Raw genomic sequence first — 27,796 nt, 5'->3', positions numbered from 1 at the left:
GTAAAACTATAGTGTAGTTGTATACTGCATGTTTTTCTACAGAGCTGTGAAGGAACGCTTTAATTAAATGTTAGAAGATGCGAAGAGCATACTTTCCGTCAAAAGAAGCAGAAACAAAACAAAGATGGCGGAGAAAATTACTGAAATAGGAGGAGCACTTTTACAGCTCAGTGGTTACTTCCATAAACTGCGCGCATTCAGAAATTGTTCTGCTTCAAACGTCCATGTTTAAATCCATTTTATTATTCTTGTGCTACAAGAAAAACACTGTACAAAGCGGGAATAGTAAGATAGTCGTACAAAAATTATATATTTCCAATAGTTTATATACACGCTTACTTCGGTCTCATCTTGTAAACATTTTACCAGAAAAGTAGAATCTTAAATAGCTTAGCCTAACAGACTTCCTGAAAAATGCAAGGAAAACTTCAGTTTCTTTGTATTTTTAGGCAGTTATAATTAAACTCTATTTAATCAAACCTGTCCGTTTTAAACCCCTGATCATGCAGGCTGAATTATCATTTAATATCCATATAAACCCATTAATATATACAGTTCCAGTGTCCCACAACTACCATGTTCTATAATGTTGCAACACGAAGCACTCAGCAGTCAAAAAGTGGTGTTCCAGATGGACTCTGAATACAATAGCTTCCTTTGGTGGACATCAAATACAAAACGAGGACCCCCAAACCTCCAAGTGCGAGAACTACAATAAATCCGACTACACACGCGCGGAAACTAGCACGGAACCTTGCCGGCCCGAAGATACTCAGCATTGCTATGGTAACAGTAAGGGTGTATAAGAGGGATATACCAGTATTGATGGTGACAATTAGACCAAATTTGGCGAACAGCTGTATTTGCGTGAGACATAACGGGATGGCAGCGAGAATTGTGGTTAGGGCTGAGCTGATGATAGACATACCAATATGAGACATTGCTGCTTTTGTTCGCCACTGACGAGCGTGCTATATTAAACATGAGAATAATATGAACACAGGTCCTACTAATAACAACCGTGGACAACCGACAACAACCGATCTTCCCATCTTTAACAAAATGAAAAGAATCTCACCTTGTTATTCAAATCTGAACTGACAGCATTTCCTGCAAGAATATATCCCTCAACAAGATGAAACGAATAATCAACTGATGTTCCAACAAGAATTGAAAGAGAGATGGCCTCCACTCCACCGATTTGCCAACCAGTCAGATAAAATATTGCAGTGACCATTAACAGGACACCTAAAACCCGATATGAAACACGATATGATTTTTTTCATGCGGTGTTTAAAAAAGAATGATAAACGTGAAAAAACTCACCAAGGATAGTCAGCAATAAAATGATAAACAGCAGCGCATGCCCAGTAAAGATAATAACAGCTGCTAGGCAGAGCAATAAGGAGACGGCAATTCCATATATGGCGCTATTTACCACAATCATACCACTGAACATCTTCACCCAAGTCTCACTTGTTTGAAAACCACTTTTCCATGAATGGGGAATGTCATTTTGGAATAAAACATCTTCTAATTGTTTCTCCCACAGGATATAATCCTTGTGTTGAGAACTGTAGCTGGAGAGCGTTTCCGTCGTCTAAAACAAAGCAATACGTACGGGTTAACAGCTTGATGTAATTTTCGTTTATCAAAGATCAATATATTTACCGATAAGAAAGCCATCGCTAGCCATCGAACTTCATAGCGCCGTTCAGTGTTTTCTTTAACCACGAGAGTACTCTTCTTAAACACAGTATTGTGCGTAGGCAATGGAAGATCGTTACAATCGTGCGGATATCTTTGCATTAAGACCTTAGCAACACTCGTGGGAAAACACTCAGAATCGTTCTTCGACCTAACAAGCTTCCTATTACTGCTAAACGTTTTACAAATTTTACAGGCAGCTTTGAGCATACGTTCAGTGTCACAACTGATGTCTTTTGAAAATGCCTCGTCGTAAAGTACCTTGCCCTGAAATAAAATAATAAATAGTTTGAGGTGCATGAGAGTGTATTCCCCACCTCACAACCTTGTTAAATCTCTGCAAGTAAATATATACCTCTGTCTGTTTTAAAACATGTCGTAGATCAACAGAAGTCTTGTCAACTCCCTCAATTCCAAAAACGAGATACACAAGGGCAGTTGCTTTATTTGACGGTGCTTTAACAGGTTTACATGCATTTGGTGGACACAAAGAAGTTGCGCAGCGCACGAGTTCACTACGAGATGAGATGTGACGCTGAATTCCACAATATTTTCCATCCCAACCATCCTCTTGTATGCACGTATAATACTCAATGTTATTGTACGTGAATGGAATGCTACAGCAACTCTTGTTTGGGGTATTAGTACGGAAGTGACAATCGTCTAAAAAATATTACATCTCATGAACTATTATGGCGATGTGTCTTGGCATAAGCTAGCATGCACATGCAGTGAAAGCTAGCTGATGGAGCTCCCATCCCATGAATTTCAAAGATTTAAGGGCACAGGCAAAAGTATTAGGCATGCATGAAGGATATTTCACCACCAAATAGAACGAAATACCTTGTTTTGGATTCCTCACCTGAGACAGTCGTGTTGCAATCTTCTCTATCTTCTTTCTTCTTATAAACTGGTTTTACTAAACACCAAGGTTTGCCAGTATTTTTATCAATCAAACAGCCTTGTTGCATTTTGCCTTTGTACTTGAAAGGTAAAAAGCAGCACTTTCCTTTTACCGTTTTTACTGGACAGTAATCTGCAAAATAATTACTGCGATTAGGGTCTGTTCGCAGAATTCATAGCAATTAAGAGTCAATTGTCATTCCAGAAATAAAGTCATTCTACAATTATATGTTTTAAAACCTTACGTGAACAAGTATCGCCAGTGTAGGGAAAGTAGCAATCACATTTTCCAGTCACGTTGTTGCATTTACCGTAGTTTTTACAAGAAGAAGGTGTACAACCTGAGAACGAAGAAGATAAGTGATAAAGGGACAATAACAAGGGGTACGAAACGACCCGACCTCAAATGCCTTACCCTGAGAATTGGAACTGTTAGTTGGTAAAGTCGTTACCAACCCAGGCGTTGTTCTTTCTTCGGAGTCTTTCGTTGGTATGCGGATAGTTGATGGCCGCTCTTTCGTCTCATAGACGGTGGAAGTTGTACGATCCTTTTCTGTTGTGCTTCTTTCTTTCTCTGTTGTGCTTTCTGTGGCAACTGTTGTGATGTGGGTTGATGGCTTCCTTGGCTCCGTAGTCGGACGTTTGAATCTAAAAAAGAGAGTCTTATGAAGAATGCTCGCCAACATGGCACAGCACAACACAGCACAGCAATGAAACGATGATGGGAAAAATACCTTGTTGTGGTTGACTTTGTAGCTGGTTTCCATGTTGATGGTGACTTCGTTGACCGAAACCAGGTTGATGGTAACCACGGTTTGGTAGAAGGTATAAATTCTGGATGACGGGTGGTACGTTCGCTGGTTCTTATTACTCTTCGTGTGTGTATTCTAGTCTTCTCAGTTGAAGGAGTCACTGTTGATTTCACGTGACTGAGGCGCTTCTCTATAAGCTCAATATCCTTTATCATTTGATCATTTTTTTGTTTCAAACTGACATCAGGAAGTTCAAGCCATCTTTGTAAATTACTGTCAGCCTTGAAAAACTTTGGTTGTTCTGTTGACACCTGGAAAAGTTGACAATGTTACTAATAAAACACTTTTCCTAATAAATACACCTACTACCATGCAAACTCTGGTGACAAGGGCAAAATGGTTCATCAGGCTGATCAGATATTAACTCATTTAGAAGACAAGAAGACATGCACGTACCTTTATTTTAGACATTAATAATGCAGAACCAATCAGAACAAATAAGTACACACAAAAAATGACAATCCGGCCTTTGATGACAGGCATAGCAAGGTAGTGATACAAAATACTTTGAAGTCGGAAACCAAGAGGGTCTCTATCATTGTAACTGGATGTTGCAATTGATTCATCATCAAGTACAAGCAATGGTTCATCATCATCATCTTCAAATCATTACCATCATCATTACCATCATTACCATCATCATCATTGTTAACCTCATCATTATTAGAATGAGTCACCAGAGGAATACTCTCAACCTCATGTCCAGAACTTTCAGTGCTTGCAATTCCAGAGAGGAACTGTCGAATGTCATCTATAATAAGATTTGGTCAGCACATACCACTTGTGGCAATCACTGTCTTCAACATAAAATACTGCTATTTGAATTAACCTAAAGAGCTTATTAAAAATGTTTGGCTTTTGTGTTTTATGAGGAAATATCAACATAATTTTCACAATACATTTGTCTACAAAACATGTCTGACTATTTACTTGAACAACTAAACATGCGAACAAACCCATGACATACAAGTGATAATACATTGTCACTAGGAGTCTTGTTTCTACCTAAACATACTGTCTCTAAATCTCTCTGTCTGCCATCTATTATTTACTTACCAGGCAATCTGAGTCTTTCACTTCTTCGGATCCCAATCGCTGACAAAGCTTTGTTACACATGGCCGACTCCAGATGCTCAATCCCAGAATGCCAAAGTGTTAGGCTTGGGGACATAATAAAGAGAACACTGACCCAGCAACTGGCTACCAGAATTGCCATGAACACACCAAAATCATGAATGGCTGGAATCTATGAAATGAATATATACTTTATCCTCTTCAACCAACATATTTATCAGCATGGCAAATGTTAGGGACAAAAAATGCTCAGTCACAGCCTATAGACATGCATTGAACTACTTTGACTATTGATTGGATCATATACAACAAAATATATACATACTGGGGACAAGGCATTTGCACCAAAAGCTGCTGCAGTTGTGAACGATGTAAAGAATGTTGCCTTTCCAGCAACATAAATTGTATGCATAATTCTGTTTCCTACATCTTTATTATCAACTGCTTGTCGGAATGTATTAATGAACACAAAGATGTCATCAACACCAATACCGATTATGACAAAAAGAGATACGCCGTTCAAAATTCCCATGTATTGGATACCAAAGACAACACGGTAAAAGAAATATGCAAAGGCAATACTTGAGACAATGCTAAACACTGCCATAAACGTCAACCACCATGAGAATGTCAAGATCAGTAGAAGAAGTATTATCAATCCAAGGCTGATGGCTGCAAGGCGAAGATCATCTAACAAGGCATGGTTCACAAGATAGTCGAATAGATCCCCTCCACCATAAAGAATTGTGACTTGGCTGAAATAAAATATTATGTAAAATAATGTAAATCATTATAGAATTTGAAAAACAAGAGGTATCAAGTGTTATTTACTCAGACTTCTGAAAAGTTGTTGATCATTAATACATTTCACATCATGCTAATTTCCCCAGAGGTTATGCATACACAACTTCTATTCAACATTTCTTTTAATTTCCTGTGAAATCATATATGGTGTTTTGCTCCATGTATTTCTAAATAATTCATTAACATGACTGAAAATACGGGGCAATTTTCATAGAGAATAAAAGTAACAAATATGTACAATTAATTCGCATGATAGCTGCTAGGTCAACTAGAAGGCATAATTACAATGACAATACAATGTATCAAATGTCACGAAGAGTTCCTTTAAATTTGTAACATGTATATATAGACATAGTGATCATCGGTAAGATAATAAAAGACATCGGTAAGATAATAAAATATGCGAGATTATTGTCACAACAAATTAAAGTTCAAAGGGTAAGAATCAGCCCACATTGTTAAAGAACTAATTAAAGACTCTGAGTTTTATTAAATTTTGGACTTACTTGTTATTATTTAACTTCTCCAAAGTGCTTACATATGTTGTTATGTATCGTTTGTATTCATCTTTCTGTGCTTTCGCCGTATTTTCTATCCCTTCTACTGGTTTGCCAAAGAGAATCTGCGCTCTCAAAATTTTGCTGACATTTTTCTTGCTATAATCGTTAGATACAAACGAATAGAAATACTCTTTACTTCTTAAAAAATGAATTGTCTTATCAATCCAAGACTTTGCGTCGTTCGTCTCATCAAATTTAAATTTGTTTTCGGGGCCAAAAAAGAAACGTGTCAAAGACTTAAGAGGAACACACTTGCCATATTTCCCTAACGTTTTGTCCTTTTCCATAGATGGTGGTAAAACTAAACAGTGTTTATCGTAATTCGCGTGGGTCATGAGAGTTGTCTCAATGTTATGAATCTCTTGTAATCTTTCAGCCGTAAAAATATTATCGCCATCCTTCGCAACGTACACCAAATCTAGTGTGCCTGAAGGTCGGATTTGAAGATCCGAAGGAGTGCTTCTCTTTAATCTTTTATGGTCTTCTTTTGGAGATGGATTTATTCCATTTCCAGTACATAACTTTCTTTTCATAAACGTAGCAAACGAGGTCGAATGATATGACTGTTCTTGATTCTTCGCTGCGTTAAAAGCAGCGAAATCGTTTGAGACTTTGATATCTGGTACCATAAACGAATTAAGTGACAAGTCTTTACGAAATTCGTGATACTTTCCAGTTAGAGCTATTGCTGTAAGGGCAATTGTTAAGCAGATATAGCAAATTAAGATCGATAAGGCGACCGGCCATTTCCCAAATGCAAATTTCAAAACAATGTGCAGTACCGCCATTAACTTTCGTCTCGTAAATTCACAACTTCTCTTTATTTGTCCGACGAAATTATCTTTAGGTTCAGCGAAGTCCAAGGAATAACCAGCAAGATCCTCATCTTCTTCATCGTTTTGGTTTATTTGTTCCATACCAAAATCTCCATCCGTTTCGGCACAGCCATATTTAGCTGTGGGCAATCGTCTATAAGCATTCCTTGCGAATGACATTTCGTGATTTTATTATAACTACAAAGATTTAGCAGAAACGTACTTCAGGAGGAAACCACGACTAAGTGTTAAGAAATTTACTCCCTATACCATTCTAAGCAGCGAAGACGCTCTTAAAATGATGTACTTGATGCATTACCAAAACACTGTGTTATGTTTCACGCAATTTTTTTTAATATTGTTTCATTGTTTTTAATTTTTATTCAGTCTCGTTTCCAGGTCTTCCGGTTGTTGTAATGTTGCAATGTTACATAATTAACCCGCTCATGCGCAGTAATCTCATTAAAGTTCAAGGGTGAACAATGAATGTAGATGGTTCTCTATGGTTTAATATAGCTCAGTGGTGCTGACTTAGTTGTTCCAATTCAATATGGTGGACAAAGTGCAATTCCATCTTCCAACAGCTTGGTAGTGGCGTGAATCTGGATTTGAAGGGAATAATTTCAGTATTTCAGATCTTATCCAACACCAATCGAAGTAAAGCTACAGACATGCACTTAACTGTTAAAGCCACAACCAATTTTGATGATTTGTTAATGTTGAATCTGTTTGCCTTGGTGAGCTTTATGTTTGCGCTCTTTATATCTTTTTAAATTGTCTTCGATAAGTCTCAAGAGGTCTGAAAACTTAACACGAGTTCCCGTAATAGATCTGAGCGTGAAGGATCAACAAATCACCAGGGGATTTATCCAGACTTTTGATTGACGGTTGTCGACAGAGTGACTGTCTGAATGTCTTTGTCGCTGTTTTACTGCTGTAAGGTTGATGAAGATGTTGATCTAATAAAACAAATGTTTGATGTTTATGGATGATCTCTAGTATTGTTTAATTCAGAAACTCAGCCATGCAAAGACTGGGGAGAGTATTCAGGGGTTAATTATGGTGGTTTTTGTCGATATAATTTTTTTTTCGAACCATATCCGTTGCATATATGTTTAATACCAGTATTTTTTTGTATGTAAAAGAAAAATTTGGAAAGCATGCCAAAAAAAAATTTTGGGAAAAACACCCAAAAGAGATCATCCAGCCTATGCCACAATCTAACCTGGTTATACAACCGGCTGCAATATTCAGCATAGTTACAACTACGAAAGGTGCAAGGCGGTTGCTATAGGAAGAACTCCCCCCCATAACTCACATCTTAACGGCCGTCAAAGGGGGAGATGCACTACGGCCCCCAGACCATGATGTATGTGCACCTAACCGTTACGTCTCAGTGAGAAACAGAGTATGCATCGCCACAAGCCTAGCGTCATAGACGAATCAGCTACAGTGGCTAGCCCTGAGAGCGAAGATAAATTTAACGTATTTAAGCTTTTCCTGGTCTCGAGGGGCGGTCCCTAACAAGTATATGCATAGAAAACGACAAATAAGGCACACGCTAGGAAATGTCAAGATTTAAACGCCTAAACGTTTTTTAAGTGTTTTTAGCGAGAAATTTTAGTGTTTTGATATTCTTTTAGAAATTTTAGTGTTTTGAAACAATCCTTGCTGATTTTTAACGTCAAAATAGTCATCATTCTCGAAAGGAAACTCAATATAAATGACTGAACGGCTTAGTTTGTTAAAATGTTTTGTTAATTTTTTGTTTAGTACAGCCGCTTGATTCCCCGGTACAATTTGGGCCTAAATTGTATGTATTTATTTCACAAGTTTTTATTTTTATCTTCGTTGATTCAGTTCTATTTTTCTATTTTATTCTTCTTTATTTCTTTTACTAACTATAATATGACGGTGTTGGTTTTGGTTGGGTCACTCCCTGGCCTGGCCTCCCCTCCCCTCCCAGCCTCCCCTCTAAAGGAAAAGTGCTGACCACTGGACTATATCAAAATTCTGGCGAAAGATGGCGGCGAAGTCTATCTATATTTGAACATTCCATGGTAGTTCTTGCTGCACATTGACCGTTCTTGCTCAAAATGGTACGTGTTCTTATGTGCCACAGTTTCAAAGATCAAAAGATATTTTCTGATGCATATGAGCCAAGCACGACAGGATATTCCATTGCAAAAGATATGGTATTTATCTGCACTGTCAAGGGTCATGTATATGTTTATTCAGTTTCAGAGGATGGTTTTCCTTTGCTTTGCCAATTTCCGTTGGTGTCTGTCGCAACAGACATGATTTTTAATGATATTGGAAATTTCGTATTTACTAGAGAAATTACAAGGAAGGATAAACCTAATAATTTTACAGCTAGAGTTTATTTTAATTGGTCTAAATGGAGGGAAGAGTTTGCAAACCATAAGACAAAAGTTCTACAGTGTGGCTTTTCACTTGCTCAAAGTTATTCATTGGAACCATATGCTTTGACTGTGGTTGAAATGCAAACCAGATCCTCAGTTAATACCCTCTCTAGTTGTCCAGTCACTACAAATATTGCAGTTGGTACTGAAACAACAGTATTAGTTTATAGCCGCTGTGTAGAGTGTCCATTTGATTTTCAAAAACTGTATATGGTTGAAGTAGGATTTTCCATATTTAAAGTGGTCATTTGTGAGCAATTTATAGCAATCACATCAGACTGTGAATTACGAGTTTTGCAAGTTACCTTGCCTGATGGTTTAAAACCACCTTTGGAAAATGTTGGGCGTGATAGGTGAGTTAGTTTTTTAGGAAATACATAGTTAAAAATCAGATGAAAAACATTTTATAGGATGATAAGAGTATTTAGTGAATGATTTAAGGAAATTTCTTTGTTATGCAGAGAAACGGAGCAGCATCTTTCACAAGAAATGTCATTACCAAGCAGTTGTCAAAGAGAAGTTTTTGATGAGAATTTTGTTGTATGGTCATTTGAAAACTATCAAAATACAAGTACGGAATTATCAATGTCATGGGAATCAATTTTGAGAACAGATGAGTGGAGTGAAGAAGACAAGGATGGCAAGTCATGTTGGATTGATCTTGCTTCTTTGAAAGATGAAGTTCCGTACATAGATTATTCTAAGGATGCCTGTGAGGTCTTGGGCCCAGTAAAAACAGTTCATGGTCACCCAATCAAAGTCCAAGCTCCATTCATTAGTGTTGAAAGTGTTACCATGTTGTATCGATATTTTGATTTGATGGAAAGTGATGCTGATTCTACAAAAGAACTTCACTCATTGCAATTGGTGCCTTTCTACACCAGTGGTAGGTTGGGTATTATAAGCAATAAGTAGTACGTAGGCAATCAAATAAACCTTTTGGGAAATTTATCTCTTATTTTCATTTTATAGTTTTTGATGAAAATAAAAAACCATTGCCTCAACTATCTGGAATGATTTGTTTTGTCTCCACATCTAAACAAGGTTTCATATACAACGTTTTTAGTAAAACAGAATTCCTGACAAATTGTACCTACACTGCTGAAATAACAAGTGCTACAATTTGTAATAATCTATTGTATACATCCACTAGCCAAGAGCTTACAACTTATGTCATCCCAATTTATTCTGCTGTTGCAAAACACCTTAGAACAATGCACCCATTAGAAATTGAAGATAAACTAAATATAGATGAGAGTGTTAGTAATGGAACAACAGATGGTGATCTTCTATCAACTGACAATACTAGTTTGGTTAGCAACCATGATGAAAATGTCAAATCTTTTAATGAAAATAAATTTACTCATTTTGGATTCCCTGTATATGACTTAGAAATTCTGCAAAAGGTTAGTGCAATGTATTCTATTTTTCTTTTCCACAGGAGGTTATGGACAAAAACTTGAGGCAAAATGTTCCTATTTTTTAGCCATGCCCGACACCCTCTGTTGATCTGTGTATGATTGGAGTTCATCAGTTTCCAGGACTGTTCTCCATGTTTGCAGCTGGTTCAAGAATATTGCTGTTAACTGATATAACTACAAGCTCATCTTATCAAAGACATAGGTTAGAAGTTTTTACAGAAGACACTTCTATGGTTGAATATCAAGGAAAGGTTAATCTTTGTTAATTTTTGACAGCAAAAAGTCAAAGAAAAAAGATGAGAATGCAACGAAGGATTGGACGTTGCATGCTCTTGAAGCAATGGATATGTGTGATCTTTATCATAAGATGGTAGGTTGTTGTTTTATAGAGATACTGCAGTCTAATAAACCCAGTGTCTTCCTGTATCCAAGAGTTTAACTATTTTGTTTATAGGAAAGTTTAACAGAAAGATCAGAAACTCTAACAGCAGATTTGAGATTGTTAAAAGAGAAACATTTCATATTAAGAAGTCAATTTCAAGTTGGTAACTCCTCTGATGTGGAACGGCAATCCTTGATGTTGATTTTGAAAAACTCTGTTAAAAGTATTGGACACTTCTATGCAAGGTCAGTCAAACCGTTCAACTCTGTGTCAGAAGATTTCGCTTCTCACTAAAGCAAATGTTCCCTCCATCAACAACGCGAAGTTTCAATATAGACAATAGTCCCGCAAACTCTGGTGTGATTAGGGGTAAACATTCGAATAAGCAAAGATACTCGCTGATCTTTTTTAGTCTTTTTCAACGCGTGGTAACAGCTTTCATAAAGCAAAATTTCCTTCCAGATATGCAGCTGATGACTTAGAAGATGTTGTTTTGTACTACAATATGGCGAATCTTTCCATTGAAGAAATTCTTGATGAGCTCGTGGATAATCCAGTTGATGTTGACAAGGTGATGTTTCACGTTTCTTATTACCTGGTATTTGAAGTATTCCTGACGACAATGTAAAGTCATCAATATTTAAATACTTTTCAATATAACCACGTATCTGTGAGTAAATACTTGAGAAAAAATGATTGAGAAAATGATCCCGTCGTTTGCACCTGGAGTCTTCATCCGGGATAAGGTATCATACTGACTCTCCTGACGAGGAACTTCTCAGGAAAGGGAATGTTCTTATAAGACGGATAATATATTTCTTCAGAAAGGTTTGTCTGTACGGAACATATATTTGATCAATGTTTTACGATTTTCACTTTAGTTAAAAGAGAAGACGTTTGGAAAAGGTCTCCTGTGTTACCTGAATTATTTCTTCTTCAAAAATAATCCAAATAAAACATGTCTTTCCTTACATCAGGTACGAATACCACAGATCCCGGGACTTTGAATCATGACGGACATTCAGTAAACGATTTCTATCTTATGATCCCATAGGCAACCGCAGATAAAGTGCTGTATATTTATAGCAATGCAGACTGTTCACGACTCTCAACCCTCATTCTGAGACCTCTCATTGAAGGATACACATCAGAGGTCGCCATCAAAATTTTGATAAAATTGAAGAAGACGAAGACATATAGGTTAGGTGATGATAGCTACTCTAGATAGCTATCTCAGTTATAATCCAAATAAAGGTATCTTTTTCACGATATCAATCATTTTAGTTTCAGTACAGAAGACCATTTAGCGTTAGCGATTGTATATTTGAAAACATGTTCATTAGATGAGGCAGTTGAAGAGCTGTTGAGTTTAACCAAGGTGAGATTTATGAACCATGTTTGCAATGTTATTGCTCACGAGGAAGAAATTAATGCATTCTATTCTTAACTGTCTTCTCTTTAGGAAAACTTAGCTGAGATTTGCGTGAAGCATCACTACATACTTTACTGTAAAGACGAATCATTGACTCCACTGGGACAGGTGAACAAACTTTCATAGAATTGTGTTGTGAGAGGAGCTTGCATGTTTGCTTGCTACCTGATTGAATGGAAAGTTTTCACAGCTTTAACGTTCGTGATTTTTCAGCTTCTTAGACGACGTCTTCCGGAGGTTTTCATCAAAGCATTGGTTTCTCTTCATCTCAGGAATTTGATCTTATTAAAAAACACGGTTGATCTACTTTTGGTAGGTGTAACCATGCTACAGAGCTCAGTACGGAACTCGTATTCATTGCTGGATACCTTGTCCTATATACCTTGAGATATTTTCATATTTCCTTGAACTGAGCTCTAAAACGTGCATTTCACCTGTCACCACAAACTTTTTGAATTTCAGGGTAAAGATGTTAAAAGACATAACAACAATCATCTGATACAATTCTTGGAGCTTTTACTGAATGGTACGGAAATTTATCGTTTTAGAAATGTTTCAAGCGATATTCAGACTAGATTCCTTCTCATTCTTTCAGACTCAAGAGGAACAAAGTCATTTAAAGAAGCTAGAGTGAGTACAATATTGAAATATACTGTTTCATTCAATTTAACCGCCATGATTATTTTATCAACCCTCCCAACAGGAATACCTCGTTGATATTTATTTAAAGAAACTTTCTCAAAAATCTTCAACCCAAGAACGGGGGTTAATAAGATTACCTCATTTTCATATTGTAAGTAAATGTATCTTCCTTCACGATGAACTCTTTTTTATGTATGAATTTTTCATTAAGTTATAACTTTTAAAATATTAATAGCCCAGAGGTTCAGGCCATTTTGCTAAACGTTTTTCTTGGTTGGACAAGCTTCCTCCATTCAATGGTAAGTTTTAACTCAGAGAGATAGGAAGCTCTTTAATAAAAAATTGTTTCTGCATGGGAACTAATACATATCATTGTACGCATTCACCAGGTAATATTGCAGAACCAAAGGACTGCCCGATTATGCGGGCAAACATGGTATCATCTACACCCTTGAAAGTAGGACGTAAGTTTCCAGGATTCTCAAGAGATCGTAGTAACCAGGTTATCGCAGCTGGGACTGGTACTGCATCATCTTGTACTTGCTGCTGTTGCTGGGAAATACTTCTTAAACTGCAGGTGAATGATTAGACTGACTACAGTTTCTTGTAGCTCAAGTGTGTAATGACATGGTTTTTAACCACTTTCTTTCAGTCAATATTATGTTCAAGATATTGTGATCGAGACTTGGGAAGTTCCATTATCAACAACTTGATTGGAAAATCTGTAGCCGGGGAAATATCAATAACATTATTATGTCTCCCTCTTATTGGTGAATATCAGAAGGTATTTGCCATTTCTTGCAAGAACAATCGTTTAAGAATCACGTTAGTAATATAAGAGAACTCCATCCATCTTCACTACAATGGACGGTCCTGGTCTAACAGAACTTTGACTGAAAACAGGGCGAAAAATTTTTTTATTAATTTTATTTTCTTGTCCAGGCTGTGGAGACATTGTTGTTAATAGATTCGTGGACTATACTGTCATATGCAAAACAATATTTTGGAGAGAGTTACACAAAGGTAGATGCTGTGAATATAGACTAAAGCTACTTAAAATTATCACCAAATGATGGCTACCCCGTTCTTCATTCATATGTAGAAATCATTTATCTATATTACTTGTTTTTAGTGGCGGTGCGTTCTGGACGTTCTTACACAAAAAATTTGTACTGAAAAAGAGGTTTCGAGCAACCATACTGAAAACTTGATAGAAATTTTAAAAGGTACAGTCTTCGCTCAATCAACGATAGAATTATCTTGTAGTTGTCTTTTTTTTAATATGGATCTTTCATACTATTTAGAGACCTTGGTAATTTTATCGAAGTGCACAACTCCCACCGTATTTTTGTCCCTACTACCGGAGGATGGTAACTTTGCATTTTTCCTCCCGTATCTTGTGAAGTGTTGTGAGAATGAGACGAGTAAAGGATTATCCAACCAAATCCATCCAAGGTAAGCTACGCCGTTTGTCTGTGTGCGTCAATGACAGATTACCGCTGTGAAGATGGTGGACTCTTTGTGGCCGTTAGTGTGAAGCACTGGGACGAGATTGATACTCGGAATGATTGCAGTAACTTATTGAGAGGAACTATTGATAAAATCGACCAACAGAACGATCTGTTTTAAATCAAGTTATTTTGAACTCGCTAAATCGTGTTAATGTTGAAAAGTAATTAAAATAATTGTTGTGAATTGAAGTTTAGTTTAAGTGGACTGAAACTTTCTGATCAAGCGATCCTAAGCAAACGCAATTGATGTAGACGGTTTGATCGTCAACGCAAATATAGGATGCTTTACTCTTGCATGCTCTTAATACGCGCTAAAGGAAAACCAGTTTCCAAATTCGGAATTTAACAAATTCATTGCAATATATAAATATCGCCATGAATTGGCAAAAAATGCATTCTATTTTTCACATTTCACAAAGATAACATACAAAAGGTATTCTCTTTGACGTGGGTATGAAAAACGTGACAGCTTCCTTCCCACATTGCGTGTGCGTATCAGTATATCATACCGTGTGCTAGCGAGATTTGCCCGTGATTTGATCGCTTGCAGAGTGTTACGTCGTTGCTATGTATAAAATATTTATTTCAACAATGGCTTTTCACATTTCCAAATGGCTAAAATGTTTTTGAGAGTGAAAGTTTTGGAGGTGATGACGTTGAAGCGTTACCATGGCTACTCTCCGGAATTAAGTCATACGATTATAAAAGAAATACCGGAGCTCGGCTTTGACAATCACTTCACATTCTATCGTGGCGGTGGAAAAGTTATCAAAGAATTTACATTGTGAGTTTGCAGTTATGTTGTCGCATTTTGTTCACTTGACTTGAATGTGGGATGTTCTTATAACCTTGCAAGGTATCCTCAATAATTTATATTGTATTTTTGTCTCGCTAGAAGTAGCGATAAAGATGATACCAAGACGCTATCACTGACCAAACTATGTTTTCTCTCTAGGTGGAATTTGAATACTACAAAGCCCGCGTTTCCAATATTATTAAAATTAAAATAAACAGTGATTTGGCAATCAGAAGTGAAACGTATTGACGTATTGGGCATATCAGACGTGTCTTTTATACTTTAGTATTAGGTGCTTGTTATAGTTAGGTCATTCGAAACTGATGGATTGCTTACTACAAGTTTAGAGTAATATGAGCCGCCGTCTTTCTGAACAATACGATCAGCTGGAGTCTAAAACGCGGGATATTGTTTTCAACATCTTAAGAATTCATTTGTCCGAGACACACTTCACTTAAAGATGGCAGAACGTGATTTGGAAGTGGATCTTTACGAGTTCCTGCAAAAGATTCAGTTGGAACAGTTCTTTGAGAAGATTGATAAAGTGTTGCATCTGACGAGAATCTCGCATTTTGATCATGTTACAGAAAATGATCTCTATGATATTAACATGTCTAAACCAGAGCAAAGAAGATTGTTTGATGCCGTTAAGAAACACAAGAAGGAACGAAAGAAAGCCAGCAAGACACGCTTCAGTTTAAGGGTATGTTATTCTTTAAACATTGTTTTTCATTCCTATATTGAACTGCTGTTATCTTATCCAAAATGTTGGCAACTTCAATGATTGATTGGATTTTTTTATTCTCGTGCAAAACTTTATCTTATCTTAAAATATTAACAGGAAACTGAATTGTCAACTTGACAAGGAAGTGTGAATACTATAATCACAATAGGCTGTCATCGCTTACGTCTGAACTTGGCGCAAAAGTGACCCTTAAAATATAACCATGCATGGAAATCTATGCATTGACATTGAAGTCCATGCATAGCTCGCTGTATCTTCATAAGGCATGGTGGTTATCCCTTTGATCTTTGATGAAGCAATGACTCGTGGTCGTGGAATTTTAGTCTTTCAATAAATAAACGATCCCAAGCGATAACCGCTCAAAGGTTATTCTCACGATAAAATAATCATCCTAAGATAAATGAATCAATATTTTATGATCTCGCCATGCCAACCAACGCAAGATAAGTAACGAGATTGTTTAGAACAAGTATTACAGCATGCCAAATGATTTTAGATCTAAAAGTTTCTTTCGTATAAGATGATATCTAACTCTATAAAACTTTATAAAACATTGTTTAAAAAAGATGAAATGCTTTTAATCCATGGTTTAGTTCTGTAATGCTAGTGGTTTCGTGTAGTAATTTAAAACATCGTTTGACCAACAACTCATATCAATAACAAAACTACTCAACTATTTCAAAACCCTCAATCTCTGTATCCTACAACCCCTCTTCATTTCGAGATGAACGCGCGTAATATCATTATAAAATGCCCTGAGATGTGTTTCCGAGAATGATATGTATTATATTTCATAAATGTAGCTACGAAATGAGAGTCAACAAAGTCATTACTAGTTAAACAAGATCACACAACCATGACTAACGACCAGAAACTATATGAAATGTTATAACAGTAGAACAAACGATCCTTCTACTCTCAACATAAACGTCGTTAAAGTACAACAATGATACGAGGAAAACTTCAGGCCAGCATTGCTTTATATCAAACAATGTCGCCTCAAGTACGTAAAAAAAAAGTGATATTCTTGATTAGGAATTTTTGTTATGAGTTTTTTCAGTTTTGTCTCTCGACTCCTAGGTGCCTACACTAGTTAAATCATGTTCGTTGTTGAGAAACTGCCCAATACGTATTGTTGAAAGGCGTCTAAACTAGGTATTATTCGTTTATGATGATAGATGATTTGAAATTAGGCTGCTTTGTCTATTCTGGAAGAATGACACGTGTGCCAACTTTTTTAAGCGTATATCATTTGTTGTTTTAGTGTGATCTTTAATCATTGCTTTTACATCAAAACTACGAGCGCGAAACTCATATATACATATGAGGATAATGCAGGATTGATTTAATCATTTTTTTAAATAACTAACATTTTTGTTCACAATAAAGATCCTGGGCCAAAATGTTAAACAATTTCCTGAAAATCCCATGTAGATCAATAATGATTCCACTATAAACACAGTCATATCGTTACCTAGACATCTCTAGGTAAGTCTAGGTAACGTATCACTGTGGTCAAAGCAGCAATCTTAGATAAAATAATTCATTTTGTTTCGTATGTAAAGGGTGTTAATGAGACAGGCTCCACCAGCATACTACCTCAGAGTGGTTGTATTGATACCCCCCCGGTCTTAACTTGTATATCGAAACAATAGAAGTTAATATTTAGCAATGACACGCTGGCATATATAGTCTTCCTGTAGACTATGCTATGCCAAGATATTACTATACTTCAAGTGTGTCTGTTAAACGCCAGAGCAAGTTGACAACCTGCCATATTCTCCCTACTTGAACATGTCACGATAACCTGACCCATTATTAGGACTTTTGAACCACTCTTTGCGTACCCGTTCGCGGGTCCTTCTCTTTAATTAGCATTTAGTTCTTATTCCAAGCTTAATTAATCACGGAAGCGTCCTTATGAGTTCGTTGTTTACGAGTATTTAACTATTTTTACCTCAGAATGCATAATTTCACTCACAAAAATTAAAATTGAGCATTTTTTACATATTTTCTAGATACATTTCATATTGTAGTTATTAAACGTCTTTGTTTTCATTTGATAAGGATCGTTGTTGATTTAGCGGCTCTGCCGAAAAGTCATTGAATGTGGAGATTTGAAATCTTGCCAATTGACATGTGTATCATCTTTCTTTACATTTCTTAACAATGCCGAAAAAGTAATAACTTCATGAAAACCGAACCATATTAGACCATCTCGTTTTCCGTTCTTAATGTCGGCATTGCTTTAGTCGAAGTTGGTAACAAACTGAAGTGCTTGCCGACAGAAAAATTTTTATTTATAAACAAATTGTAAGAAAAGCTTTATTTCTTTATTAAAGTCCGTAAAGTAAGTTAAATTTGGAAAAGAAGCGTAAAGTAAGTTAAATTTAGAAAAGGTTGGTGTCCATGTGTTATCTTCTGCCACATATTTCTTAATATTTCTGTTTGAAAATATGAAAGAGTGGATAGTGTGAAGTGAACATAGACCAAACTGATCAGAAGATTGGTACATTATTTTAGTGATTGTTGAAAGATTTTGATATAGTCTCGATATATTGTTCCATTGCAATAAGAAGCTGCATGACATCTTTTAGTGAAATTTGATACGCAATTAATTTTAGAATTCTCTAGAGAAATGTTTCTCACTGCAGGCAACGTAAACTCGTTCCCTTCAACGATATATAACGGCAGATATTAGCAAGTAATTAGATGAAGCATGTGTGCATATCACCTAACGGTTCATTGAAAATATCGTGCATGTCTAGAGCTGTGCTATATAGAAACTGATATATTGAAATTACTGGTTCCCGTGAGAAACTGTAATATCGTGTTTCAGTGGTTCAATATTTATGTGCATGATAGCACCCTTGGTAAACGCTGACGGAACCATTAAGACATATACATTTTGATATCAATATCAAGTCTTTGTGATGTAAATTACTACGGCATATGCAATAAAAAACGTATGTCCCGCCCATGAGGGGAAAAAATAAGCGAAACTGTCATATTTTACAGTTCTTGGAATATTAAGCTGGTGTTAATCACGGTTACACCCAGGTGTTAACGCTAGTTTTCCTAAAGAAACTTTGTTTCGTTTTAAGTGTTTATTTCAGTTAAGTTTCTTGCTCTTATATTGGGAGTGGTTCTTGCACGATCTCGTGATACAATATCCTCTAATAGGGTGTTATTAATCAATATTGGTATTATAATATAACCAGGGAGCAGCGTGGCAGCGTCTTCAAACAACTTAGCATCAAATGTAGTATAACAACTGTCTAAAATAGACAAAACACTTCTCGACGTTTCGACCTGAGGGCCTTCGTCAGGAGAGTTAGTATACAAGTATTTTGTTTATTTTAGGCAGTTGTTATACCAACATCTTGATGCTAAGTTGGTATTATAATATTCATGAATATAGACACAAATCTTTAAGGGCAGTTGATAATCTAATTCGTGTTTGTGGCTGTAGCTAGGAGAGGGACTTTGTAATCTGGTTATCATGTGAGAGTTGTCACTTTCCATATTAAGAAAGTCTATACGTCATACTAATTGTTTTACAAGTATCTTGTCAAGTGCTTCTTTCAAAACACATACTGTCGCTGTTTGCATAATTAATGTTGGCATTTTTTTCTAGTTAATCAGCTCCAAGTGAGCTGCAAGTAAAGTGTTTTTAATTGAGGTTAATTGAATCAAAACATTGGACGAAATCCACCGAATACAATCGTTTTTGGGCTTCCTCAATTATGATGACTGCCAATGTTTTGTTTTGTTTTATGCCTATGCACGTTCAAAAAAATATAGTAAACGACGCATTAGACAGTAATACAATACTTCTAACAACACAATAAGTCTAATGAGACAAGAATAAATCAATTGTTCTCATTTCCTACTTCTGTTGACACAGGTATCTCACTTATCTCTGTAGTTTATTTTTTAGATTTATCAAAAATGCATAGCGTAAAACCGAACCTGTCCTGGATTCAAAAGTATTACAAGTATATGAAATAGAAATCCAGATAGTGACAACCCCGGAGATGAACCATGATTTATGTGAATAATAGTGGTCTACAATAATGACAATAATCCTTGCAATAAAAACTGTTCAAAGAATGATAAATTAATTGCATTGTTTATTATTTTCGTAGAAATCAAAAAAGAAGGAAAGTTCTAATCAATCTGGTACCGTGAAGCATACACAAGGTAAATCATGTTTGATCAGCGAAAGCTCCCTTAAGTTGCTTGGAGAATTGGGTGATGGGGCTTTTGGTGTCGTCAGTAAAGGAGAGTGGACGCCAACTAAAGGATCTAAGGTAATCATTATTCTTCTTTGGCTCAATCTTTTCACGTTATGTCAGGGTTAAATTTCAACTCTCGGTAGGGTTCAATGATAATGTCATAAATAGGAAGATCCATTTAGTACTCTACAACCACTTTACTGGGGATAATCCTGGATGCATATCAATTGCGTGTTAAAATAATAAGAAGTGAAATCAGCCGTTCCTCGTAATCTAATTAATGTTGGATTGTTATCGCTTGCAATATATTTCCTTTTTTTATGTTAAGGTGATGACGTATTCGAGTATTTTTAAAAACGCCTCAAAAGGCTTCAATAAAAACTAATCATTGTTTTTTTTTAGATTCCCGTTGCCGTAAAGTGCCTCAAGTTTTCCGACAAGGACGCTTTTCTAAAGGAGCAAGATAATTTTATGCGTGAGGCGAGTGCTATGAGTGACCTGGATGATCCCAACGTGATCCGTTTGTATGGTATTGTCCTCGCTACCCCTATCAAGCTTGTTATGGAGTTGGCAATACTGGGATCTCTACAAGATAGGCTTAGAAATGAACCTAAGAAATTTCTTATTTCAATGCTATATGATTTTGTTTTGCAAATTGCATCTGGGATGAGTTACTTGGAGTCAAAGAGATATGTCCATCGTGATCTGGCATCAAGGAATATTTTACTTTCTTCTTATGATAAGGTAAGCTTGTCCATGATAATGGCAAAATGGAGAAATCGTTTCCGGTAAATTCGCACGCAGTTAGTTATAATTACAGATTATTTTTATAGGTAAAAATTGGTGACTTTGGATTAATGCGACCCTTGTCTTCAGAAGAAGATATTTATGTCATGAATCCCGCAGGGAAAGTGGCCGTAGCATGGTGTGTTAAATGAATCTTGTACATTTCATATCCATTGACTAGTTCAGATTTTAAATCTCATTTATTCCAACTGATATATTTCTTGTACAGGTGTGCACCAGAATGTCTTAAGAATCGTGAGTTTTCACACGCTAGCGATGTTTGGGCGTTTGGTATAACTGTGATTGAAATGTTTTCATATGGAAAACAGCCTTGGGATGGCTTGAGTGGTTCCCAGGTATCAACCAACATTTCACTGTATCAGGAATTGAGTGTATGAAATGTTATTCGGTAAATCCTGTGCAAATCCTCTGCGTCTTAATTCGCCGTTTATTTCTGAATGTTATAGATTCTTGATATCATTGATGAACCTGCCAATGGCCGACCAGGAAAACCTGATCATTGTCCAGACAAGTTGTATTCACTTCTTATTGAACATTGTTGGGATCCTAATCCAAAAGATCGCTCGAAATTCTCATGTATTAAGGAGAAATTGCAAAATGTAAGATGGTAGTTTATTGTTCTCAGTGAGATTATTGCATGGTGATCAATTGAGTTTTCTGACGTATTGCCTAAATAATAAATTGATTATAATGAGTTATTTTCTATACTTTCATTTTTCCAGGCGGCTCCTGAGGATGTGACGTTGTTTTTTGATTTGGATAGTGAGACAAATCCAAGCAATCTTGTGGCAAAATCTGGTGATATAGTAACCGTTGTTACGTGGAAGTAAGTACTGAGAGACTTCGTACGTTCTATAAACTCTGGCGAACGATTTATTCAAAATTTTCGTTGATTTCTCTAGGTCGAGGCTGGGAACTGAGTTTGGTAAAGGTCAGAACAAGAGAACAGCTGAGGTTGGCTATTTTCCAACTGCTCAAGGTAAACACTGTTAAAGAAATATCCAGGGTTCTTCCGGTGAAATGCCAGCCATAACTGATTGTATTTTTTATCATAGTTACTCGTGGTATTTCAAAGAACAGAGGTTCCTCACGTGCGAGGTAAAATTCTCTTCTTACCACAGCATAATTTTTCCGCAGAGTAAATTAGAGTAGAGAAATAATTTGAAGCAAGCTTGAACAATCGTTTTAATTTTGATCAGGATTCCCAAAGTGAAAGATATTAGTCCACCTCTGGGTAACTCATTCACACATTGTGCGCATCGTGGAAATGGCGAAACACCAAACTGGGGGACAATAATGTCTGATGGAAGGTACGTTGGGGAACTATAATGTGAAAGTTATTCAGAGGACAGTAACGTCTAATAGGAAGTATAAATGATACAGGAAAGTAAAGACATAGGAAGAAATTTCTTAAAATTCAAATATTGTATCATTTACTTTGTTAGACTGGCTCCTGGGAAGCATTACCCATTAAATTTACCAACGAAATTTATTTATCTCAATAATTCCGATGGTGAAAATCAAAGTAAGTGTTCACAACTCGAGCGAACGATACAGAAAGAAATGTAAGCCTACATTAATATTTATAATTTTTTGCAGTTGAAGCAGACACCGGTGAGATTGATACGTGTTCACTGATGAGTCATGACAGTTCAAACTATAGCAGTTCTTTATCACTTGGCCCAAGAAGTTGTGCAGACTCTGGTTATTACAGCAACCGTGATACGATGATGTCTCAAGATTACGAACAAATGGTTGGAAGTAATCCCATTGCAATCCCGGGCTGGAGCTCCCGACAAATGTTATCCCCGGGTGTAAATACCCCAGGAACATTCTTCCCTGGCCAACAACACTCACGACGTCTTTCTACCACAAGTAATCAGTTTGATCCTCATGGTCAGCGGTGCGGTCGCGAAGACGTGTGTGAATATAGTAATGGGTCCGAGATTCGACCCGCTCTCCCGGTCAAACAAGGAATGATTTCTAACAATGGCAACATGAGACGAAAGGTATCAGCTGGTTTTCATATGGAGAGCGCGTATGAAAATATTAATGAAGTACCTGGGACCAACTACGAGAACATGCAGGGACATTCAAGCGTATCAGGTCAAGAAGACCCTGAGGGACCTTTACTGTCCTCTTCTCCAGAATCTGTGTATATGAACCAACCGGATATAAAGAAACCTGACAGTTTAAATTTCATAAATATGAATTACCCAATAATATACGACCATCCCACGAGAGATTACGGATTCGATCTTCAAAGGTGTGGCCGTTGTCATAGCTTACCTGAAGTTGATTTGAAAAACAGAATTAAAAACAAAGAACACAAAAGAAACAGTCTTTCATTAGCGAAGGAAATTGCTTTGTCTTTGTTGAGTGAGAGCAAATCGGCTCCTATTTTGGATCAAGAATTTGGAAAAACTCCAGACCCTAGAAATTGGGAAACTAAAAATGCTGACGAGATCATGAACGAGGAAATTTACGAGAATATTGAAATTTATAATGTTCCACAAGCAATCATTTCTGATATTCCCCCGCCCTTGCCTGAGAAACGACGCAGTTCAGAGAAACGAATTTCTGTTCATCGATTTAGTGGATCGCACGATGTTGATATTTCCAAGAACCTCTCATCATCACCTCGACCATCACATGAGGTATTCGAGGAGGAACATTACTCATGTCCCATGTCGCAAGATATACCATCGAATTTTGACCCCCATTTGTACGCTGAGATTTCTGATCAATTTATTGAAAAGATAAATTTAGACGAGGAAGATACCTTGAAAGATGAAGATTCGATCTTAGAGGAAAGCAACAGTAAAGATTCCTTTGTGAATATTAGTAAAGACTACGCTGATTTAGATGCAATTTGTGCCAAGTTGCGCGACGATACAAGCTCAGAGAATGAACCATTTCCTGTCGTTGAGGCCACAAACAAAATAACAAAAGACGAGGATGTTTTGTGGAGAAGGTTTTCTCCTGATCAGCAGCGAAATGATCAACGTAATCGAAGAAGCAAACGTAGTTCAGTCAGCAATGATAGCTCAATAAAAAATCAATCCGATAAACATCAGCCATCTGAAGTCAACACTCGGTCGTTGTCCAACAATTCTATTAAACACCCTTGTAGTGAACTGGAAAGCGTGCCTTATACCTGTGCAACCCTGGTTACAACAGTTTAGATGACGCGATGAAGTTTCTGCCAACAGTAAGTGGTGTTACACATCGCAAATTCAAATTCAGATTATGAAAGATTTGATTGATAGCTTCCTTCACAATGTTCATTATCAGAAGTAAAAATAGGCATTTGGAAGAGATATGTAAATATTGTGTAAATAATGATTAAAGAAGACGAAACTGGAAACATTACCCTGAGGACTGGTAATGAGGCTAGTCATATGGCATGTGACATAGGTTTCTAAATGCGTAATGTATTAATTTTCAAAAACGTATGCTATCAAATAGATATATTTAATTATCGTTCAAATCATCATCGCTATTAATAAATTGTGTGCATTTTCGACGAAGTTCTTGTGATATTTCTTGAAATGTTTTTCCTTTAGTTTCAGGGAGATAGATGTATATCAGAATCCATAATATCACGATGAATACCATATACACAATGAACACGTATGGATATAATAAGTCCTAGAAAATAGTCAAATATAACGTTTTATGAGGTCGGAGAAAATAACCAAACATATTAACATAACGCTATCCTATGAATTATCGTTTTGACGTCAACACGGGATGCCAATGTCACACAAATTTTGATTGGCTTCACGAAACTAACGAGCCAATCAAACATCGTGTAACATCAGCCTTTCCGCGTTTGACGTCATTATGAGGTCTATTCCTTTGCTTTATCTAGTGCACAGAGGAGAGATGGACTCCATCTCTCTCCTCTGTGTCTAGTGTTTGCCGCATCATGTGTGTTAACTTTATAGTGTGTTTCACCTGGATCGAAGGAAACGTGACAGCCACAATAAAGTTTGAAAGCCAGTTTACTGATCCAGCAATGCTTGAAGCCGCAGGTCTCGGTCCTTGTGAAAATAATTCTGCCGTCATTAGCCATGGTATTGATCCTGCATGAGTAATGAGAAGGTAAAATTAATGACGTTGATTTTCCTATGTGAGTAGCACCAAGTTGCCAAGAAAACCGCTTGCGCTTTGTGACGTTAAATAAATATATTCAACAATGGTAATTCAATATATTATGCTCTATATATGAATTATAATTATCACAATTTTAAACAAAAACTAACCTGGTCCAATTTGGAAGAAGGACAGTACCACAAACGTACAAACAACTGCGACATATTTCAGGTCATCATGCTCGTCCTGATTTCGTAACGAAAACTATATTCAATTTATCTGAACAAAATTCAATTCAGCCAGTCTAGGCCAGGGTGTATGGCACAGTTCTAGTGTTTCTTATATAGTTAGATGCTGTTAAATGTATACTACCTCTAAGGCATAGCCAATGGTGATTACACCATAGGATAGAAACATTCCTCCTAAACCAGTAAGCATCAATGTCCGTCGCCCCACACGATCAATTATTAACACCTACATAGACACCAAATATAAAATATGAACAACTTGGTTCTACTTTAGTTTCAATGAGCAACCATTCTTTGTTAACTTACAGATATTGCAACCATAACTATGGAGACAACACCTGTTCCACAGGTTGCCTCGTCAGGATTAGAGATATTAGCTTTTCTAAATGTTGATGTGGAATAATACATAACCTGCAAATTCAATTAAATATTGAACTAGATAAGACACAAACCCTTCTTACTGTCCAGGTAGAATATATGAAAAATACAAGTAGGAAAGAATATATAATACATACGCTGTTAATTCCACTAAACTGTTGTGACATTTGAAGCAATATGCTCAAGAAAAGAGGATATCTTAATGACTTGGATTTGAGAAGCTGTAATATTGTCAGTGTCCCTTCTCTAGATTCTGAACTCTCTCTTTCTTGCTAAAAAGCAAACACAGATATTTGAAAAAGTGAATAAAATGCACATGGTGATTCATAATCAGTCGAAATAGGTATTAACTAACAACTATATCAGGTGTTGTAGATATTGAACAAACCTTCATTTCACTGATAGATTGCTCTATATTATATGTCCCTTGAAGTCTTCTCAACTCTAATACAAAGACAGATCAATTTGAATTGGAAGATAAGAAGAAATGAAATGCAATCTTTGCCATGCATTTTAATTAAATAATACCTTGTCTAGCAAGAGATTCTTTATTTAATTTAATTAAGAGGTAACGAGGACTCCGAGGGCAACAAGGAAGGATGACAAACTGAATTACAGCTGGTATGATACTTAGTGACAGTAAGTATGCCCAGCCTGTTGAATTTCCCAGTATCTAAAAATATACAATACATACTTTGTTATATTATTTAGCAAAAAATACATCTCAAAGATTTGAAGAAAAATATACCTGATGAAGGCCCAGTATGTATGCAATTAGCATGCCAAAAACAATACCAAACTGGTTCAATGTACCAATTGCCCCACGGAGATGTGTTGGTGAAATTTCTGACAAAAATATTGGCACAACCACAGTATTGATGCCTATAGTTTGAAAAATATATTTCCATCAATGTTAGATAATCTTACATGCCTCAATGATTTAATATTTTTTTTTACGCAAGCATTATGCTTACCATTATTAATTCCAATAATAAATCTTCCAATAATCAATAGTGCGGTTGAGGTTGCCGTACGACATAAGAACACAATTATGCAACCAATAATAATAATTATGTTATTCCAAAGAAGGGTGTTCTTTCTAAACAAAATTTTATAGAAAAAACAACTGTTGTATATATTTTACGGATAATCTTGTGCAAACTCTTGTGCGACATGTACCTCCCAAACATATCAGCCAAACCAGGCCCAACCATTGCTCCTATCAATCCACCAATAGCTGTAATTGATACCGCAGTTGACCAGACAAAGTCACTCATTGTCGTATTTTGACTTGAGAAATATTCTTTAACTACCTGCAAACGGACATTCAATTCATTTAAATATTTCTGAATAATGTATAACACGTATGTAATTTGATACAAGTATCTTTCGGAGAATGAGTAGAAAAACAGAAAAAGGAAACAAGTATCAAATAAATACTAAATCCACAACAAGTTTTCCCAACTTTATCATGTGTAAAAGCCCACACGATCATTAATATTTGTATTCTTAATATGAAAACATTTGCCAGAGCCCAGAGGGCAGAGGCTACACTTCAACCTTTCACCTTTGTTTACATGCCTCGGCCAGTCAAGCAAGTTTATATTATTGGTTTTTCTCGGGCAAAAAACCCTTGCTATAGTTGTGTGTGTGTTTAAAATTGTAATCGTGAAAGTATTTAATAATGTGGACAAAAATTCTAGCTAGAAAATGAAATATATTTTAAAATGACGTACATTTTCTGGGGCGTTAACAACTGCGATGTTGTAACCAAATTGGTAAGAAGATCCACAAACGCACACAAGTGTCGTTATGCATAGCCAAGGGGTAATCCCATAACAATCTTTTGACATTTTGCTCGCTAGTGGTGTTGTTTCGTCGTTTTCTTTGTATATATCATCTTCGTCTTCGCTCTCAACCTGAGAGTTCTCCATCTTTCTTCCCACAAACGCACTCCAGTTGCTGCTCCAGTCCAGTGTGGAACCAAATTTTCAATTAAA

General features: G+C 36.4%; 4 protein-coding genes across 6 annotated transcripts; 2 read left to right on the top strand and 2 right to left on the bottom strand.

Annotated features, from left to right (window-relative positions):
* Positions 1-227: 227 nt before the first annotated feature.
* On the bottom strand, positions 228-7,030 carry LOC114517992 (protein dispatched homolog 3-like). Its single transcript, XM_028537855.1, is given in 14 exon segments — positions 228-971; positions 1,079-1,248; positions 1,327-1,600; positions 1,672-1,974; positions 2,063-2,370; positions 2,570-2,743; positions 2,856-2,951; positions 3,026-3,258; positions 3,345-3,673; positions 3,819-3,938; positions 3,941-4,173; positions 4,479-4,668; positions 4,822-5,251; positions 5,807-7,030. Coding segments are annotated over 14 exon segments (4,275 nt in total). The 5' UTR covers positions 6,856-7,030; the 3' UTR covers positions 228-605.
* A 1,591-nt stretch (positions 7,031-8,621) lies between these two features.
* On the top strand, positions 8,622-14,623 carry LOC114518433. Its single transcript, XM_028538424.1, has 21 exons — positions 8,622-9,451; positions 9,560-9,984; positions 10,071-10,504; positions 10,585-10,721; positions 10,796-10,889; positions 10,974-11,146; positions 11,364-11,472; positions 11,783-11,878; positions 11,956-12,101; positions 12,186-12,279; positions 12,364-12,441; positions 12,547-12,645; positions 12,796-12,859; positions 12,929-12,963; positions 13,037-13,126; positions 13,211-13,274; positions 13,365-13,552; positions 13,628-13,759; positions 13,918-13,998; positions 14,108-14,201; positions 14,280-14,623. The coding sequence occupies exons 1-21, from the start codon at positions 8,772-8,774 to the stop codon at positions 14,432-14,434; spliced, it is 3,468 nt and encodes a 1,155-aa protein (XP_028394225.1). The 5' UTR covers positions 8,622-8,771; the 3' UTR covers positions 14,435-14,623.
* A 269-nt stretch (positions 14,624-14,892) lies between these two features.
* LOC114518091 lies at positions 14,893-24,602 on the top strand. 3 transcript variants are annotated; one of them, XM_028538009.1, is made up of 13 exons: positions 14,893-15,270; positions 15,442-15,985; positions 20,176-20,340; positions 20,668-21,009; positions 21,099-21,190; positions 21,281-21,407; positions 21,519-21,671; positions 21,795-21,898; positions 21,975-22,051; positions 22,128-22,170; positions 22,272-22,382; positions 22,518-22,597; positions 22,672-24,602. In XM_028538009.1, exons 2-13 carry the CDS (start codon positions 15,743-15,745, stop codon positions 24,255-24,257), a joined length of 3,123 nt encoding a protein of 1,040 aa, XP_028393810.1. In that variant the 5' UTR covers positions 14,893-15,270; positions 15,442-15,742; the 3' UTR covers positions 24,258-24,602. The 3 variants fall into 3 exon arrangements, with proteins under 3 accessions (XP_028393810.1, XP_028393809.1, XP_028393808.1); XM_028538008.1 differs by having other exon boundaries at positions 14,893-15,342; XM_028538007.1 differs by having other exon boundaries at positions 14,893-15,985.
* LOC114518093 (solute carrier family 2, facilitated glucose transporter member 1-like) lies at positions 24,480-27,742 on the bottom strand. The gene is made up of 12 exons (XM_028538010.1): positions 27,533-27,742; positions 26,976-27,109; positions 26,771-26,895; positions 26,545-26,678; positions 26,325-26,469; positions 26,185-26,240; positions 25,934-26,068; positions 25,725-25,829; positions 25,543-25,644; positions 25,341-25,416; positions 25,033-25,160; positions 24,480-24,723 (listed from the first exon to the last, which is right to left on the bottom strand). The coding sequence occupies exons 1-12, from the start codon at positions 27,728-27,730 to the stop codon at positions 24,547-24,549; spliced, it is 1,515 nt and encodes a 504-aa protein (XP_028393811.1). The 5' UTR covers positions 27,731-27,742; the 3' UTR covers positions 24,480-24,546.
* Between the last annotated feature and the right edge of the window lie 54 nt (positions 27,743-27,796).

Source organism: Dendronephthya gigantea, unplaced genomic scaffold, assembly GCF_004324835.1.
Source record: "Dendronephthya gigantea isolate DGI-Jeju-01 unplaced genomic scaffold, DenGig_1.0 000010F, whole genome shotgun sequence".
Classification (NCBI taxonomy): Eukaryota; Metazoa; Cnidaria; class Anthozoa; order Malacalcyonacea; family Nephtheidae; genus Dendronephthya; species Dendronephthya gigantea.
Note: the sequence above shows the minus strand (reverse complement) of the source record. Positions and strands in the feature narration are given on the sequence as shown.

Coding starts and splice junctions, on each gene's coding strand:
- LOC114518433 (XM_028538424.1), top strand. CDS start 8,772: ATGGTACGTGTTCTTATGTGCCACAGTTTCAAAGATCAAAAGATATTT. Junction 9,452..9,559: donor GAAAATGTTGGGCGTGATAG/GTGAGTTAGTTT, acceptor TTTGTTATGCAG/AGAAACGGAGCAGCATCTTT. Junction 13,553..13,627: donor AAATACTTCTTAAACTGCAG/GTGAATGATTAG, acceptor ACTTTCTTTCAG/TCAATATTATGTTCAAGATA.
- LOC114518093 (XM_028538010.1), bottom strand. CDS start 27,730: ATGGAGAACTCTCAGGTTGAGAGCGAAGACGAAGATGATATATACAAA. Junction 26,896..26,975: donor TTGGCTGATATGTTTGGGAG/GTACATGTCGCA, acceptor AATTTTGTTTAG/AAAGAACACCCTTCTTTGGA. Junction 26,470..26,544: donor ACATACTGGGCCTTCATCAG/GTATATTTTTCT, acceptor GTATATTTTTAG/ATACTGGGAAATTCAACAGG.
- LOC114518091 (XM_028538009.1), top strand. CDS start 15,743: ATGGCAGAACGTGATTTGGAAGTGGATCTTTACGAGTTCCTGCAAAAG. Junction 21,010..21,098: donor TACTTTCTTCTTATGATAAG/GTAAGCTTGTCC, acceptor TTATTTTTATAG/GTAAAAATTGGTGACTTTGG. Junction 22,598..22,671: donor TTCCGATGGTGAAAATCAAA/GTAAGTGTTCAC, acceptor AATTTTTTGCAG/TTGAAGCAGACACCGGTGAG.